Source organism: Castor canadensis, chromosome 14 (assembly GCF_047511655.1).
Source record: "Castor canadensis chromosome 14, mCasCan1.hap1v2, whole genome shotgun sequence".
NCBI lineage: Eukaryota > Metazoa > Chordata > Mammalia > Rodentia > Castoridae > Castor > Castor canadensis.
Window position 1 is genome coordinate 385574 of NC_133399.1, and position 15312 is coordinate 400885.

Genomic DNA, 15312 nt, shown 5'->3' on the forward strand with positions numbered 1-15312 from the left:
CCTTGTCCCCTCCCCCAGTCTGTCCAGGACCCCAGGTCTTGGAAACTTAGGGGAAGGGAGAGGAGGGTCTCCAAAGGTTGCTATTTTTGCTAGGTGGAATCTTGGAGGCCAAAAGGGAAACTGAGGCTGGGCAGGCTGGATTGACCTGTCCACCCTAGGGCTAGCTAAGGAGTCAAGGCTGGGCCAGGGTGTGGTACACTGGGCAGAGCTTGTAATCCTGGGCCTGCAGATTGCTGTGGGCAGCCGCCCACGTCCTCCACTAGGGATTGTGTCTGGCTCCAGGTATCCAGCTCAATGGGCCACCTGAGTCCTTCCTCCATGGCGTCCCCTACGTCCCCCAGCAATGCCCCCCCCACTCCTCAGCAGGGCCACACCTCTTCCCTGACCCCTCTGTGACCTCCCTCCCTTTTTGTCCTCCTGGATGAAGGTCCAGCTCGCTCACTGCCACCCCAGGGCCTTTGCATGGGCTGTGTCCAGCTGCCTGGTGGCTTGTTTTGTTTTTGTTTTTTTAAAGGGGCATTTTTGGGGAGCTTCCCACGCCCGTGGAATGAAAGGGTGGACCCTCCTCCCTGGTGGACGGAGCACACCCGGCTCCATGTGCGCTCCAGGTGGGGTCCAGCCTGGAGAGCCGGCCGGCCCCCAGCTGGCCCCTGGCCAGCGCTGTTCTGGGCCTGGTGCCGGCGGTGGGGCCGGTTTAGGGGAGGCTGCGGGGTGTGTAGGAGGCCAGGGAGGCCCCACCCTGACCTTGGGCCTCAGCCTTGGCCTTGGCTGGTGGGGGGATGGACTGACTGGTGAGCTGCAGGCAGGCTGAAATGGCCTTTCTCGAGACCAACCGGCCTTCTCAGGCCCAGGCAGTGTGAGCCTCAGTTTCCCCTGGGGCTCAAGTAAGGTTGTCCGTCCTTGCATTTGGACAGGCTTTGGGTTTGTGTGCCTGAGGTATGGGAAACTCCTACTCACCCTGCAAAACCCACCATCACTGCCTCCTGTCTAGAAGCCTCTTCTAACCCTGTCCCCCCAGGTGGAAGGGCAGGGCCTGGCCAGGCCTCAGCAGGGGGAGCGGTCACCCCACTTCCAAAGCTTCCTTCTACCCACGTCCCCTTCTTCTCACTGTTGAGCTCTCCACATATCCCACTCCTGTGGGGCTCCAGGGACGGGGTGGGGTGGCGTGGGGGGTAAAGCCTTCATGTGTCACAGTCTCCCAGGAAGCAGGAAGAGTACGTGCAAAGGGCCTGGGGCAGGTGCCAGTTACACAGCGAGTTGGGGGTGCGTCCGGCAAGGTCCAGCTGGGGTGGGGGACGGGTGGTAATAAACCGCACCCCCGTTTATGTTTACAGCCCAGACTCTGCACAGAAGGTGTCACCCCTCCCAACACAAAGACCTTCACTTTTTGGTTTAATTGTCAATCTGTAAACCCAGAAAGTGAAGGGGCCTCTTTGGGGAGGGGCGGGGCTGGCAGGGACAGTCCCCAGGTGGCGGCGGGGACCCTGCAGGGCGGGGGAGGATGCATTCCTTAGGATCGGGTTACGGGGAAGGCCTGGCCTCCCCCTCCTCCGTCCTCCCTGCTTCCGGTGGTGCCTGGGGCCCCACGGTGCAGGTGTTCGCCCAGCACCCCCCTCCCAGGTCCTGCTGTCTGTCTTCTGTCTGTCTGTCTGGCTCGATAGTAGCTTCATGAAACCTTCCTACAAGACAGCACAAGACTGAACCAGGCAGCTGGTCCAAGAGAGTGTATGTCTGGTGTTTGTTGATTGACTGACTGATGTTCTGGCGTGAGCCCTAGCACAAGAAGAAAACCTCCCGTGGTCATTCCCCGTGCAGGCAGGACCCCTGCCCACATCCATAAGCTGCATGGCCAGGCCCGGGTTAGGCCTTTTTTTTGTTTGAGGTCCAGTTTTTTTGGGCGTGGGAGGTCAGAGGATCCCGAGTTCGAATTCACAGCACCAACTTCAGACGTTGCTTTGCTGCTCTGGGTTTCTTTGGCACCCACCGTCATCATCCCTCCGGCTAGCACTACGGCAGTGCCGGCTTTGTGCACGGCCGTCAGTCAGTCAACCAACCGTTCTGCCTCTCTCAGCCAGTGCTGAGGGCAGCAGTCTGTTCTTGTCACCATTTTAAGTCCCTTTGTATTTTGCAACAGAAGAGGGGCCTTCGTGTCAGCAAGAATGGGACATCAGCTTGTCTTGAGTCGGGGTGAGCCCTGGTCCCCACCCCACCCCGGGGACGGGAGGCGCTCACTGACCCTCAGAGGGTCCTCATGGCACTGTGAGCTGCTGAGCTATTTCCAGGAGGCCTGCGGACCCCAGGGGGCCTCTGTGGGTTGGTTTGGTGACATGAAAGTTCCATGTCCGCCTGGAGGCTGCAGTTGTCCCCACCCACAGCCTTGGGGGCCCTGACGTCCTTCCTGCCCTGTGGGTACAGAAGTGACTGAGCGAGTGATATGTGAGTGACTGAGTGATCACATCATCCTACAGCCTCCATGGGAGCCCACCTTCTAGACCTGCTCTCCAAAACGGGGTGTATCAGTGCTGGACGGGGAAACTGAGGCTGGGCCCAGTGTGCATTCTGAGCTGGGGACCCCGACAGGTGGTGACAAGGCGAGGAGATTTGGGGGGGCCTCCTGCTGGGATGCACAAAGCCAGCCCTGCACCCAGGCAGACACCTCCCGCCGCCAGAGGAAGTGGGGTGCGCCCGTGGGTTCTCACTTCCCGCTGGCCGCGTGGGGCAGGTGGGGGGCGGGGACCCCACTGACGTCAGCCGGCGTCAGATCCGGGCAGGCCTCGTAGACGCGGACGTCAGGGTGGTGGCTGGGAGGGGACACTGGGGACACTGGGGACACTGAGGCCAGGAGGGGACAAGGCCAGGAAGGGGGTCACTGAAGCCCCCCTCCCCCCCGGGGAGGGGTCACCGAGGTTGGGGAGGAGTCATCACCGAGGCCAGGGAGGGGACACTGAGGTCCCCTTCCCCCTCCCCCTTCCCTTTCCCCTCCCCCTCCCCGGCCCCTCCCCCCAGCCCAGCGCTAATTGAATGCAGGTGGGGGAGGGGCGCCACCCGGCCCCGTTAACCCCGTCCCCGCCGGTTCTGCACTGGGTCCCGCTGGAACCTGGATCGCAGGAACAGGAAAGGGGACATGGGGTCACCGGGAGGGAGGAGGAGGCCGGGGAGCTGGGCCTACGGTGGGGGGGCAACTGGGGAGGGAAATGGGGACCCACGGAAGGATGGGGACAGAGAAAAGGGTGGCGGTGACAGAGCCACGCTTGGCTTGTGCAAGCCCCTGGTTCCACCATGGCAGACAGACAGACATCCATACGGAGCAGGCTCCGTGGCCGCCCCATCTGTTTTTCACGGGGACCGTGGCCCTCGGCACCTTGCAAGCAAATCCTACAGGAGTGGACGATGAGCTGGCCCTAGATAGTGTGTGGTGCCGGGGGACTCACAGGTCACCTGCAGCTGCAGGCACCCAGGCAGGCTCCCTGGAGGAAGTGGCCCGACCTCTGACAGGACCTAGTGTCCTTAATGGGTTGTCCACCTTACCCAGGCACCTAAGGATCACCACAAGTCATCCCCACCCTGTCCCGACAGCCTTGGGTCAGGCTGGAGGACTCAGACACAGAAATGTCACCTTTGGCCTTCTGTCCCCCACCTGGGGAAACTGAAACTCCCAGACACATAGGCAAGGCCTCTGACCCATGACCCCACGTCCTGGGGTCCACGGGAGCCCCAAAGTGAGGTGGCAGGAAAACACACCATGTCCGAGAGGGAGTCAGGTGGCAGAGGGGCTTCGGAGGGTCCGTGACATTTTGGACTGTAATGGCAGGTGCAAAGGCCCTGGGGTGCCGATTCGGGGTGCGAGTGGACATTGGGGGCTTACGTGGGTGGGAGGAGGAGTCACACGGTACCCAGATGCCAGCAACCAGGATGGCAGTGCTCTGAGGCCTCAACTCACACTGAAGTCTCTGCCTCAGTTTCCCCACCAGTGTCCACGCTCCAAAGGAGGCAGGTTTGGGAGGTGCCCTGCTCAGTGCCACCCTGGCCTCCCCACCCCCACCCCCGTGGCTCCCTGTCCGTTCTTCCTCTTCTGGACTTCCATCCCATGACACCCCGCTCCGTCCGTCGGCACTGCAGGGCAGATGTGCAGGTGTGGCGGCCGGAAAGGGCGGCTCCCCCCCCACGAGGACGCGGCCATGGTGGGGATGTGCCCGGTGGCCGTGGCCACTCTGACCCAGCTGCAGAGGCAAAGGCAAAGGCTGCACCTGCCCGGACTGTGCTCAGCCCCCACGGCCACCATGGGGAGGGAACGAGGTGCAGCCAGCGGGGAGCCTCAGTCACTCAACAGACGTGTCCTGCTACGAGGTCGGAGGTCGGGGTACTGATGGCTCTGCTCTGAGTGTCCAGTGGTGCCCCACGCGCCCACCCGCCTGTCCACCCGTCCGCCCATCCACCCGTCCATCCATCCGTCCACCCATCCATCCACCCGTCCACCCGTCCGTCCATCCATCCACCCATCCATCCACCCATCCACCCATCCACCCATCCACCCATCCATCCACCCGTCCATCCACCCGTCCATCCACCCGTCCATCCATCCACCCATCCACCCATCCATCCATCCATCCACCCATCCATCCATCCACCCATCCATCCATCCACCCATCCATCCATCCACCCACCCACCCATCCACCCATCCACCCATCCATCCACCCGTCCATCCACCCGTCCATCCACCCGTCCATCCATCCACCCATCCACCCATCCATCCATCCACCCATCCATCCATCCATCCGTCCATCCACCCGTCCATCCATCCACCCGTCCATCCATCCACCCGTCCGCCCATCCACCCATCCATCCATCCGTCCACCCATCCATCCACCCGTCCACCCGTCCGTCCATCCACCCATCCACCCACCCATCCACCCGTCCACCCGTCCGTCCATCCACCCATCCACCCACCCATCCACCCGTCCACCCATCCATCCATCCATCCACCCGTCCATCCACCCGTCCATCCGTGCACCCGTCCACCTGTCCGTCCACCCGTCCATCTGCCCGTCCACCCTCCGTCCGCCATCCACCCATCTGTCCGTCAGCCCCCCTCCTCCATTTTTGCAGGCAGTCAACACTGACAGAGCCCCTCTGTGCCCGTCCTCAGCACACGATGGCCGCAGGGTTGACCCGAGCGTCCTGTCTGTGCCTGGTTTCCCCGACTAGGAAATGGGCGGATGAGTGGGGTATCCGCAGGGCGGGGAAGGGTTTAGAGCTCGTCCTTTTCCTCAGCGCAAATGTCCTGTGTCCTTCAGCTGAGGAGGGACAAAGTGGGAGGGACCTAGCGGTCCTGCGAGGCTCTGGGCTCCTTCCCAGCACCAAAAAAAAATCAAAACAAAAAAACCCCCAAAATAATAACAAAAAAACTGAATTTCATGTTTGTCTTACTATCAATTTTTTTATAAGAAAACAAGTTATGTTAATAAAAACAAAATTACAAAGAACCAAGTCTCGTGAGTATTCGAGGTCAGCGAGGCCAGCTGTGGACTCGCCTGGCTGAGTCACCGGGCAGGTGCCACACGCCCGCCCGTCAGTGTCAGCGTCCCCAGCTCGCTCCGCTGCTGCCCGCCTGCCCCAGGCCCTTTGCACCTGCTGCGCCCCGGGCACCTGACACCCTGGATCCCACCCTGGTGGTCAGGGTGCTCTTGTGTGTCCCTCACTGTCCTTCTGTGTCCAGGAAGGGCTTGGTCAGTTGGGGGAGTTGACGAATGAGCACAGGAGGTGACCCGGGAGGGGACAGTGCAGCAATTTGGGGAGGGAGTAGGACCTTGACCCATTGGTGGCACAGGTGGACAAACATCTTAATTAAAGGCCACATGGCGCTCGGGGGAGGGAGGGGGACGACAGGCGTGGCCACCACGCCCAGCCGGCTTCCCAGGACGAGGTGGGGGGGGGGCAGGGGTGTCCCCTGAACAGGGACTTGGGGTTTCAGGAAAGGCCCCCTCGGGAGGACTGAGGACGGAGGAGACGCGGAGGGAGGGGACGCGGGGGACCGGGTATTTTTAGGTGCTGAATGCAGCCCTGAAATATTTTCCTGGCCACTCCCAGGAGCGAGCTGGGTGACGGCTTCGGAGCCTGGTTCCAGCAGGGGCGGGCGGGATGGCGGCGGGTGACTCATGGCGGTGGCCACAGAGGAGGTGGCGGGAGGGGTTGGGCGGGGATGGGGGATGGGGAGGGCTTGGTGGCCTACGGGTGGCCCCAGGACCGGAGGCGCTCGGCAGCCCCACGGCTGGTGGGAGGAGGTCACAGCCCACGAGAGAGCGAGCCGTCGATGCTTGGATGGCTTCGTGCACTTCTTGAGTGCTTCCCGTGTACCAGTCGGGGCTTAGGGGTTGCCGCACCTGCATTTCCTCAGCACCTGCTGTATACCAGGCCAGCCCGAATACGGCCACCGGGAGCGGGGCTGCTGAGGAAACCGAGGCACAGCGGGGTTAAACTTCCTCGGGTGACATGGCCTGACTGCCTCCGTCTCAGGGCCCGGGGGTCTTTGCTTGGCCGGCCTTTCCTGCCATCTTTTGTTTCTCTGCGGGCAGGTCCTGAACTAGCCATGGACTCCGCCTCTCGAATGCTGGGTCACAGGCGTGGCCGCCGTGTCACCTGGCCTTTCTCCCGTCTGTTTTTTTTTTTTTGGCGGTGTTGGGATTTGAACTCAGGACCTTCGCCTTCAGCCACTCCACCAGCCCTATGTGTGACTTTTTTTTGAGTTAGGGGCTCAAGATCTTTTCAGGGCTGGCCTTGAGCCACAATCCTCCTGGGTGACAGGCGCGAGCCACCACATTGTCACCTTCATGTCCACCTCTTGCCTGCCGCGTGTCCCCCATCCCTGCCTTTTCAGTGGTTGGCTTGTGGCCGGCTGGCAGGACTGAGTGACCCCTGGTCACTGGCTGAGAGCTGGTGCCAGGCTGGGTGCATAGGGTCACCTATAGGAAGGGTGGCCTGAGGTGGCCGCGGGCCCGGTGGCCAGCAGCAGGACACGGGGGCCAGGCTGGGCGGTGCCTGTGTTCTTTGGGTTTCTGTCCTGGAGCAGATGGAGCTGTGGCTTCCTGAGCACAGCAGGGAGGGGACCGGCCAGCGGGCAGGGAAGTGCAGTGGCCTGGTGGCTGGGACGGGACATGGGCCAGGAGCCGGAATGTGCGGTGAGGCCAGGGATGCGGGTGGCCTGGATGGCGCAGTGTTGGAGGCCTGAGGCCATGAGGACCAGCCATAAGCTCTAGGGACACCGGGGACGTCTGGTGGCTGGGCAGGGGAGGAGGCAGAGAGGCCCAAACCCGGCTGTGGTCAGCTCTGCGTCTCATCATGGAGGGACCAAGAGCCCCAGAGCTGCTGGCCAGTGGCCGCTGAGGTCAGGGACTGTGCAGGGCAGATGTCCCTGGTCCCATTGCATGAGGACGGCGTGGCGGGTGTCCCGGGAGCAGGTGTGAGGCCTGGACCCGACCTTGTCCCTGACAGGCACCAAGGTGCTGCAGTGGCTGGACGCGGCGGCCAGGCCTGTGACCCGACCCAACGTGAGGGAGGCCAGTGCGCTCCAGGCCGGTGGGGCCGCGCAGCAAAACCCCACCTCAGAAGGCTCGGGCACCTCGGAGCCTCGGCAACGGAAAGGGACCAGGGGGCAGCGGGGCAGCGCGATGCCCTCCCCGGGGGCTGTGGACCGGGCTCTGCACCCTGTGCCACACACGCTGGGGACAGAGGCCCGCGCGCGGCCCGGCCTCCCCCGCGGAGGGAACGGCGGCTGAAGCGCTGACGCTGCGTCTGGGGAAGGAGGCGAGAGCCACTGGAGCTTCCGCCCTTGGTGGCTGTGGTCACGGCTTCCCCGGGTGACACTGTGCTGGGCACCTGCACAGGCCAGCTGGTCCCCGCCGTTCCCCAGCGAGCCTCCCCACCCTCCGTGCGGCCTGCGCTCTCCTGGCTGGAGGAGTGACCTGCGTCCGTCCTGTTAGACGCCTGCTTGGTGCCACCGTGGTCCCTGGGGACGGGTGCCCGAGCCAGGAGGCGGGTTGGGGGGACGCCTGGTGTCAGGACGCAGCGCTCCGTCCCCCACATGTGCACGGCCTCTGCGGAAGCCGTGTCCCTGTCACTTCACTGAGCACCACCGTGGCCTCGGGGCCTCTGGTGACTGTGACCTTGCTTGAGGGAGGCAGAGGTCAGAGCAGGGGACCACAGATGGCCGCGAGGGTCTCAGAACAGCACCCGGGGCCAGGCGGCACCGGGAGGGCTGTGTAGCTTGTTTAAATTGTTCCCGAAGGAAAGTCTGGGGCTGGCGGCACGGCGCCTGCCGAGCGAGCACGAGGGAGGCCAGGTTCAAATCCCGGTGCCGCCAGGAGTACAAACTGTGCCGGCCGCGTGGAGAGAGCCGTGTTGTAACCCGTGGGCAGGGCAGGATCGCTGCGGTGGGTTTTATTCCATCACACGGGGAGGGAAGGGGACAGCGGTGGGGTCCAGGCTGGGTGTGTGGAAAAGGTGACAAGGGCGTCACAGAGCCCGTGGGCTGAGTCTTGGCTGCGCGCAGGACGCACACAAAGTGGCCTGGGCACATCGGCCTGCCAAGCCAGGGACCAGGGACGCCGAGAGCCAGGGCCTCCAGGCACAGCTGGACGGCGACTCACAAAGCGACCTGGCGACATTTCCAAGGCAGAACAGTTTCCCTAAAGAGAACAGAGGGGGCAGAGAGCGCCTGCCGCTCACAGGCCCTGAGTTCAAGCCCAGTGCCGCCGCAGGACGGGGTCACCTGAGGGCCCCGCGGCAGGCGACTCCAGCGCGGCGCTCACTGCTTGCCCGCCTGTCTGCCCGGCTTCTTCTCCGGCTGCCCTCGGCCCGTGCCTGGGATCCCGCCGCGACCGCGGCCACCAAACACACCTGCGGGACACGGGGGGGCTGGCTGCAGGGGACCGCAGTGACCTCCCAGTCAAGGGCCTCGTGGTGACGCAGGCTAAGCGAGGAGCTGGGCCAGGCCATGGCAGCCGCGTCACAGGCACCGGGCCCGTCTGGGGAGGGACGGTCACCCCAGTGACAGGCCTGGGGACAGAGGACACCTGTGCCCGCACGGGCATCCCTGTGGCGTGGGCCACACGCCTACCTCGGCCAGCGCCACCCAGGCCGCGGCCCTTCTGCTGCTTCTGCTGCTGCAGGCCGCCTCGCCCGCGGCCCTTGGCCACTGCTTCGTCCTTCACCATGTCGATGACCTCGTCGGGGATGCGCAGGTACTTGATGGTGCTGCCGCGGATGTAGCACTCCGGCATGCGCCAGAACTTGTCCCCGTCCTGCGGGAAGGAGTGTCACCACGTCCCGCTCTGCCCGGCCATCGCGGGCACCCAGACACCACTGTCCCTGCGGCCGGGCGCTGGACGGGGCTCGGGGCCTCAGTGCGCAGGGGAGGCTCGCAGATGGAGGCGGCCTCCGTCCTCACCCGCCGCCTCCCTCTGGAATGCGCTCTATGGACCCCAACTCAACAGCTGGACAAGGGCACCGGGGGCAGCTGGACAGTGACCTGGACAGCTGGGTGGACAGAGGCCACGGCAGCTCCTGCTCACCACCCTGTGGCTCCAGGCTGAGGTGCAGAGCCCGTGGCCGCGAGCCTTCCCGGCCCTGACCCCCCACACGTGTCCCGTCTCCCATCCTACCAGCCCCAGCCTGGACAGGCCTCGGCTTCAAGTGCCCCGGGCCCGCCTTGTACCCCAGCGTGGAGGTCCCGGGCAGGGACACATGGCTTCCCAGCACTGGTGGACTGAGGCGAGGGCTGAGGGTGGTCGGAGCCCAGGCCAGGTCCAGCTGGTCTCCTTGTTGCAGGACCAGGGCTTGGGGACAGGCACAGGCCAGAGACACTGAAGGAGGCAGTGGCCACCGACTCCTGCTCTTCTGTGGGCTTCCGCAGGAGACCCCGGAGGCCAGCCAACTGTGCTCCTAGCTGGTCACTTCCTGGCAGGATGGTGGCCTGGCAGCCCCAGCTGCAGCAAGTAGCCAGAAGAGAGTGGACACCTTTCACAGCTGTGGCACCAGGGGTGGGCGTGAGGTCAGGAGTAGCTGTCCGTGTCCCCACCTGCCCACCAGCCTGAGCCCCTGGTCAGGGGCGGCCCCTGGACTGGCAGGGCAGAGGTGAACACTCCTGTAGGAGGCCAGGACAGTGAGTGGCGCCCGCTCACCCGGGACGTGCAGATCACCTCCCGCAGGTTGATGTTCATCCAGTTGTCGCAGCTCACCAGGTGTCCGTTGTAGGTCTCCCCGTTCTTCAGCTCCACCAGCTGCGAGGGGCAGGGCTGTGTCACCCGCGCGGGAACCCAGGCCCCACAGCGGCCCAGAGGAAGACCAAGGACCACGGTCAGCCGCTGACCCAGCGCCACCGGATCCGAAAACCCAGTGCGAAACACAAACGTTGTCTGCAGCTCTTCCGAGGGGACCAGGGACACGGGCACGCAGGACACACGCTCACACGGGGCCTGGCCCCCGCGGCACAGCCCGAGTTCAAGGCGGGGAGGAGGAGCCCAACCGTCCACTGGTCCAGCACCCAGCCCAGCGCCCCCCGTCTGGGACCCCGAGCACTCACCATGGGGTGGTTCTGCGCCGTCTTCAGCAGCGACAGGGGCAGCTGCAAGGAGGAAAGCGGCGTGAGTGTCACCCGAGCCACCCCCACTCCCACCCCCCAGCGGTGACATGGCCACCACATCACAGGGCCCATCGGCCGTGGAGAGGCTGAGAGGACGTGAGCCTGCGTCTGCGCTCAGCACGGACAGTCCTCGTGCCATCCCCGAGCGGCAGTGTCACAAGCGTGCAGCCCTAGGTCACGCTGCACAGGGTCCTGGGCTAGAGGACGAGGACAAGGACGAGGACGAGCGCAGGCCCCATGAGACACCAGCGACAGTGCAGAAGACTGCGAGCCCAGGAGGCCTCGGTGGCCCTGTTGTGGGTCCCCTGGATGACAAGTGTGGCTGTCACCCCCAGCCACCGGCGTCCTGGGGTGGACAGGGAGGCGCAGTCCAGGTCCCTCACACCAACCCAAGGAGGCCACGTCTGGGGCTCACACAGCAGCTCAGCAGGTGGAAGCAGAGGAATGTTCCAGAAACGCAGCTATCACACAGGGTGGTAGAAAAGGACAGAGGCGTCACACGCCCGGGTCAGCCGGGCCTCCCGGGTCCTTTGGCCACCACTGACTTTCCTTTTGGTTTTGGAGACGAGGTCTCCCGAGGAGCGGGAACCACATTCGTGGCTCAGTGTGTTTTGGGGCGCGGGCTCCGGACGGGGCACAGGCTGGGCAGAGCTGGACGCCCACTCTGTTCACCTTGGGACCTCCACGGTCCCCACAGCCTAGCCCCGCCTCACCAGTGACTGGAATCCCGGGCGGCTGTGACCCTGGCCTTGGGGACAGCCCCAGCCAGCAGGAAGCCAGGCCCAAGCCACTTCCTGCGTGGCTTCCTGGAAAGCAGGCCACAGGGTGGGAGCTGTGTGGGTGACACAGGGCCTGGTTCTGGCACTTGGGCCACACCTGGTCCACCCTGCAGGAGCCATGCCCTGTGTCCAGGTCCACACTGAGATAGGGACCTAAGGGATGAGACACATAGCCCTCCCCAGGTCACTACAGGGGCTGGGACAGCCTGGCAACTCTGCAGACAGGACACCAGTGGCCACCCCAGGAGGAACCTGCCCAGCACGGTCCTGGGAGGACCAAGGCCTCCAGCAGGTGACCGCAGGTGTCATGCTGTGCTGCACACACCTTCTGCATTGGGGACTGTCACTGTGGGTCACCAATGGACCCTGCAGGCAAATCCCTGTACAGCACAAAGTCCTAGAGCGCAGGCAGTGGCGAGCGAGCTGGGCACACAGAGGCCAGGGCTGCGACCCCAGCACGGGAAGACATTTGGTGTGAAAGAGGGGTGTCGGGAAGGACACAGATGGGGCCCCCAGACAGCCTCCGCCCTGCCCCTGGTGGTGGCCCTCAAATGTCCCCTGCCCCACCCGGCCCGCTAATGAGCACCTGAGCCAAGCTGCAAGTTCCCATCAGAGCCGTCGGCCTCTAATTACACCTGTTTACCGCGTCTCCCCGACTAGACGGAGACACACGTGGGTGTGGCCCGTCCAGGGCCAAGTGCCATGGCTGGCCAGGTGCCAGCCCTGGGCCTCGTAAACACTTGTGTGAGGACATCCGGGGCCAGGTGGCTGGGCCCCGACTGCTGCCCTACAGAGGGACAAGCGGCAGGGACAGATGAGACACTTGGAGGCTGCAATGCCCACGCCTGGCCTTCCTCTTCGCGCTCAGCCCCAGTGCTAACAGAGACAGAGGCCAGGACCAGGGCCGGGTCCCAAACTTCAAGGGGTTGGGGACATAGCGCTGTCTGAGCCCAGGCAAGGTCCGCGTTCCTCCCCAGCACTGCACAAAAGGTGCTCAAAATGCCCAGGGGGCCGGGGCGGACGCACGCGGTCAGGAAAAATTTCTTGGGGTTTTTTTGCAGCACTGGGGTTTGAACTCAGAGCCTACAACCTGAGCCACCCCACCAGCCCTTTTTTGTGATGTTTTTCAAGATAGGATCTCGGCAACTACTTGCCTGGGCTGGCTTTGAACCGCAATCCTCCTGATCTCTGCCTCCTGAGAAGCTGGGATTACAGCTGTGAGTCACCACAACCAGCTTTTGTTTTTTTTTGGTTTGTTTTTTTTTTTGATTTTTTGAGACGGGTTCTCATCCTGTTGCCTAGACAGGCTTGGGATTTGCCATCTCCCGCCTCAGCCTCACAGCTGCACAGGTGCGGCCATCACGCCCAGCTTTCTTAGAACATGGGGGTCCCTTCCTAGGCCACTGTGGGCGGAGGACTGGGGGCTACTCGGGGCCTCTCGAGACGGCGGCGGGAGAGTGTGGAAGCCCCTTGTGAGGACGGTGCAGACACTGCTTCAAACTCGGATCAGAACAGAGACCCTGGGCTGGGCAGGGGCTCAGGTGGTGGAGCACCTGCCCAGCAGGTGCAAAGGCCCCGAGTTCAAACCCCAGTGCCACTAAAAGAAACAGAAAACCCGAGGTCCTGCCATGTTTTCTCCAAATGGCAAAGACATGGGGATTTTGCTGCTCTGCCTGAGCCCTGGGGTGGCCTGGGCCTCACGTGGCCGTTTGAGACCCGCTCTCCCCCTCCTGGGCTCCCTCAGAGAGAGACAAGACTCCTGGGACTACTGTCCACCCCGGGGTCAGGGATCCTGGTCTTGTCCTTCCCAGGACTTGGGGGTCCTGTCCACCTCGGAACTTGAGGTCTTGCCCATCCTGGGATTCAGGGACCTGTCTATCTGGGAATTCAGGGTCCTGTCCACTGAGGCACTCAGGGACCTGTCCACCCCGAGATTTGGGGACCTGTCCATCCCGGAACTCAGAAATCCTATGTACCTCACAACTTGAGGTCCTGTCCACCCAGGGACTCGGGGGTCCTGTCCACTTCGAGACTCGGGGTCCCGTCCACCCCGGGACTCGAGGTCCTGTCCACCCCGGGACTCTGGCTATTTTGCAAATAGGCTATCCTCCCAGGCTGGCCTCGAACCCCGACCCTCCGTACGGCAGCCTCCCCAGCAGCTGGGATTACAGGCGGGCCCGCGCCGCCCGGCCCGGCCCCATGTGCCCCCCGGGACGCCGGCCGCCCGAGCCGACTTCACCCGGGAACTCGGGCTGGACCCCAACTTGCTCCCTGAACCCCAACCCGCGCCCGCTCCCATATGCAAAACGAAGAAAGTACGGCTAGGCCGCTGCGTTAAAGACGGGCCGACCCCGGCCTCAGTTTCCCCGCCTAGGACCAGGGGGCGGGGCTCCACACTCGGCCTGCACGTCCTTCCCATCCCTCCACGAGCCACCACGAGGGCTCCCAAGGGGCGCCACCCAGGCCTGTAGGACAACCCGTGGGCGCCCGGCCCTCACCATGCTGTCGGCGGGGACCGGGCTCACCGGCCACTTCCGCCACCGCCGCTGAATCCACAGCCGCTCCCGCTCCCGCCGGTGACGGCCCAGATGCGCGCCACAAGGCTGAAAAGGACTGGCAGACACGCGAGCCAATCAGCGCGGGGCTTGAAAGAAACAAACCAATCATCGGGGGGGAGGGCGGGAGCCTGTGGGTCATGGTGGGAGGGGCGAGCCGTGTTCCAGTCCAAGGGATAAAGGGCGAGGGTCGTAAAGCAGACCCGCGAGTGATGTAAAAGGACGTGGAGTAAAGGCGCGCCGACTCGCGGTGTGTTGTGGGTAAGTACGCATGCGCAATGCCGACCCCCGCTGGCCTCCCGGGCTCCTCTCCGCGGGAGAAGAAGGTTTTGCAACCGCGAGGGAGAAAACAGAATCTGAGGTTATCTCGGAATGCATTCTCATTATGATCCTCTTTATTATTATTAAGTAGGATTATTGTTGCTTACATGGAGACAGTTGGGGGGGCTACATCTGATAACGGAGATGCTGTCCAGAATGTGGCATGGTGGACAACCCTGGACCGCCAATCTTAAAACTTAGCAGTTGTTCATTTCTGTGATTTTTTTCCACTTACTGTTGGTGGAGTGTAGCTGAGTCTGCGTGCCCGAAACTCTAGAAAGCGAAGGCAGGGTAAAGGGCTCCTCGGTAGCACAAAGTGGATGCCTTAGCCCCGCATCTCGCAGCTGGACTCTCAATCTCACATCTGGGTGCCACAGGGCTGGGGACAGCTGTCCCCTGGTGCTGGTGGCTGTCCATGCATGCATCGATCTGCAAGTGGCCTTCTGTGTCAGCTCAGCCTCTTTTTTTTTTTCCATTGCTTTTGTCATTTTTGCAAGACCGGGGCGTCCCCGAGTCCAGGGTCCTCTCATCTGAGGACCCAGGTGACACCTGCAAAGCCCTTTTTCGTTTAAGGTCACTTCCAGGTACCAGAAAGTCAGGACATGGACACAGACTTAGGAGGATACTGCTCTGAGGCGTTGATTGTTATTCTTTTGGCAGCCCCGGAATCTGAACTCAGGGCCTCGCACTTCCTCAGCAGGTGCTCTACTACTTGAACCACTGGGCCAGCCCTTTTATATCGTGAAGGGAGTTTTGGAAGTAGGGTCTCACAAACTATTTCCCAGGGCTGACTTCGAACCGAGGCCCTCCTGATCTCTGCCTCCTGAGTAGCTGGGATTACAGGCGTGAGACCCCATCTGTAAAAAGGGACTGGAGCCAAAGGGACTGGAGGTGTGGCTCAGACGAGCACCTGCTTGTAAGTGCAAAGCCCTGAGTTCAAATCCCAGTCCCACCAGAAAACAAGAAAAGAGAAAAAAAAAAAACAAGGAGAAGAAGACAGTGCTTCGGTTCACAGGGGTC

The 15312-nt window shown here is 63.0% G+C and overlaps 2 protein-coding genes across 3 annotated transcripts in view; one reads left to right on the forward strand and one right to left on the reverse strand.

The window, feature by feature from the left end:
• Positions 1–15312, forward strand: part of LOC109686275 (microtubule-associated serine/threonine-protein kinase 3) — a gene marked incomplete in the record, with an annotated part of 381278 nt that overhangs the window by 74140 nt on the left and 291826 nt on the right.
• Positions 8415–14036, reverse strand: LOC109683691 (U6 snRNA-associated Sm-like protein LSm4). Of its 2 annotated transcripts, none has more exons than XM_020159682.2 (5): positions 13915–14036; positions 10578–10619; positions 10177–10275; positions 9114–9297; positions 8415–8893 (listed from the first exon to the last, which is right to left on the reverse strand). In XM_020159682.2, exons 1-5 carry the CDS (start codon positions 13915–13917, stop codon positions 8802–8804), a joined length of 420 nt encoding a protein of 139 aa, XP_020015271.1. In that variant the 5' UTR covers positions 13918–14036; the 3' UTR covers positions 8415–8801. The 2 variants fall into 2 exon arrangements, with proteins under 2 accessions (XP_020015271.1, XP_020015270.1); XM_020159681.2 differs by having other exon boundaries at positions 10177–10290.

Coding starts and splice junctions, on each gene's coding strand:
- LOC109683691 (XM_020159681.2), bottom strand. Junction 9,298..10,176: donor AGGTGATCTGCACGTCCCGG/GTGAGCGGGCGC, acceptor TCCTTCCCGCAG/GACGGGGACAAGTTCTGGCG. Junction 8,894..9,113: donor CCTGGGTGGCGCTGGCCGAG/GTAGGCGTGTGG, acceptor CGTGTCCCGCAG/GTGTGTTTGGTGGCCGCGGT.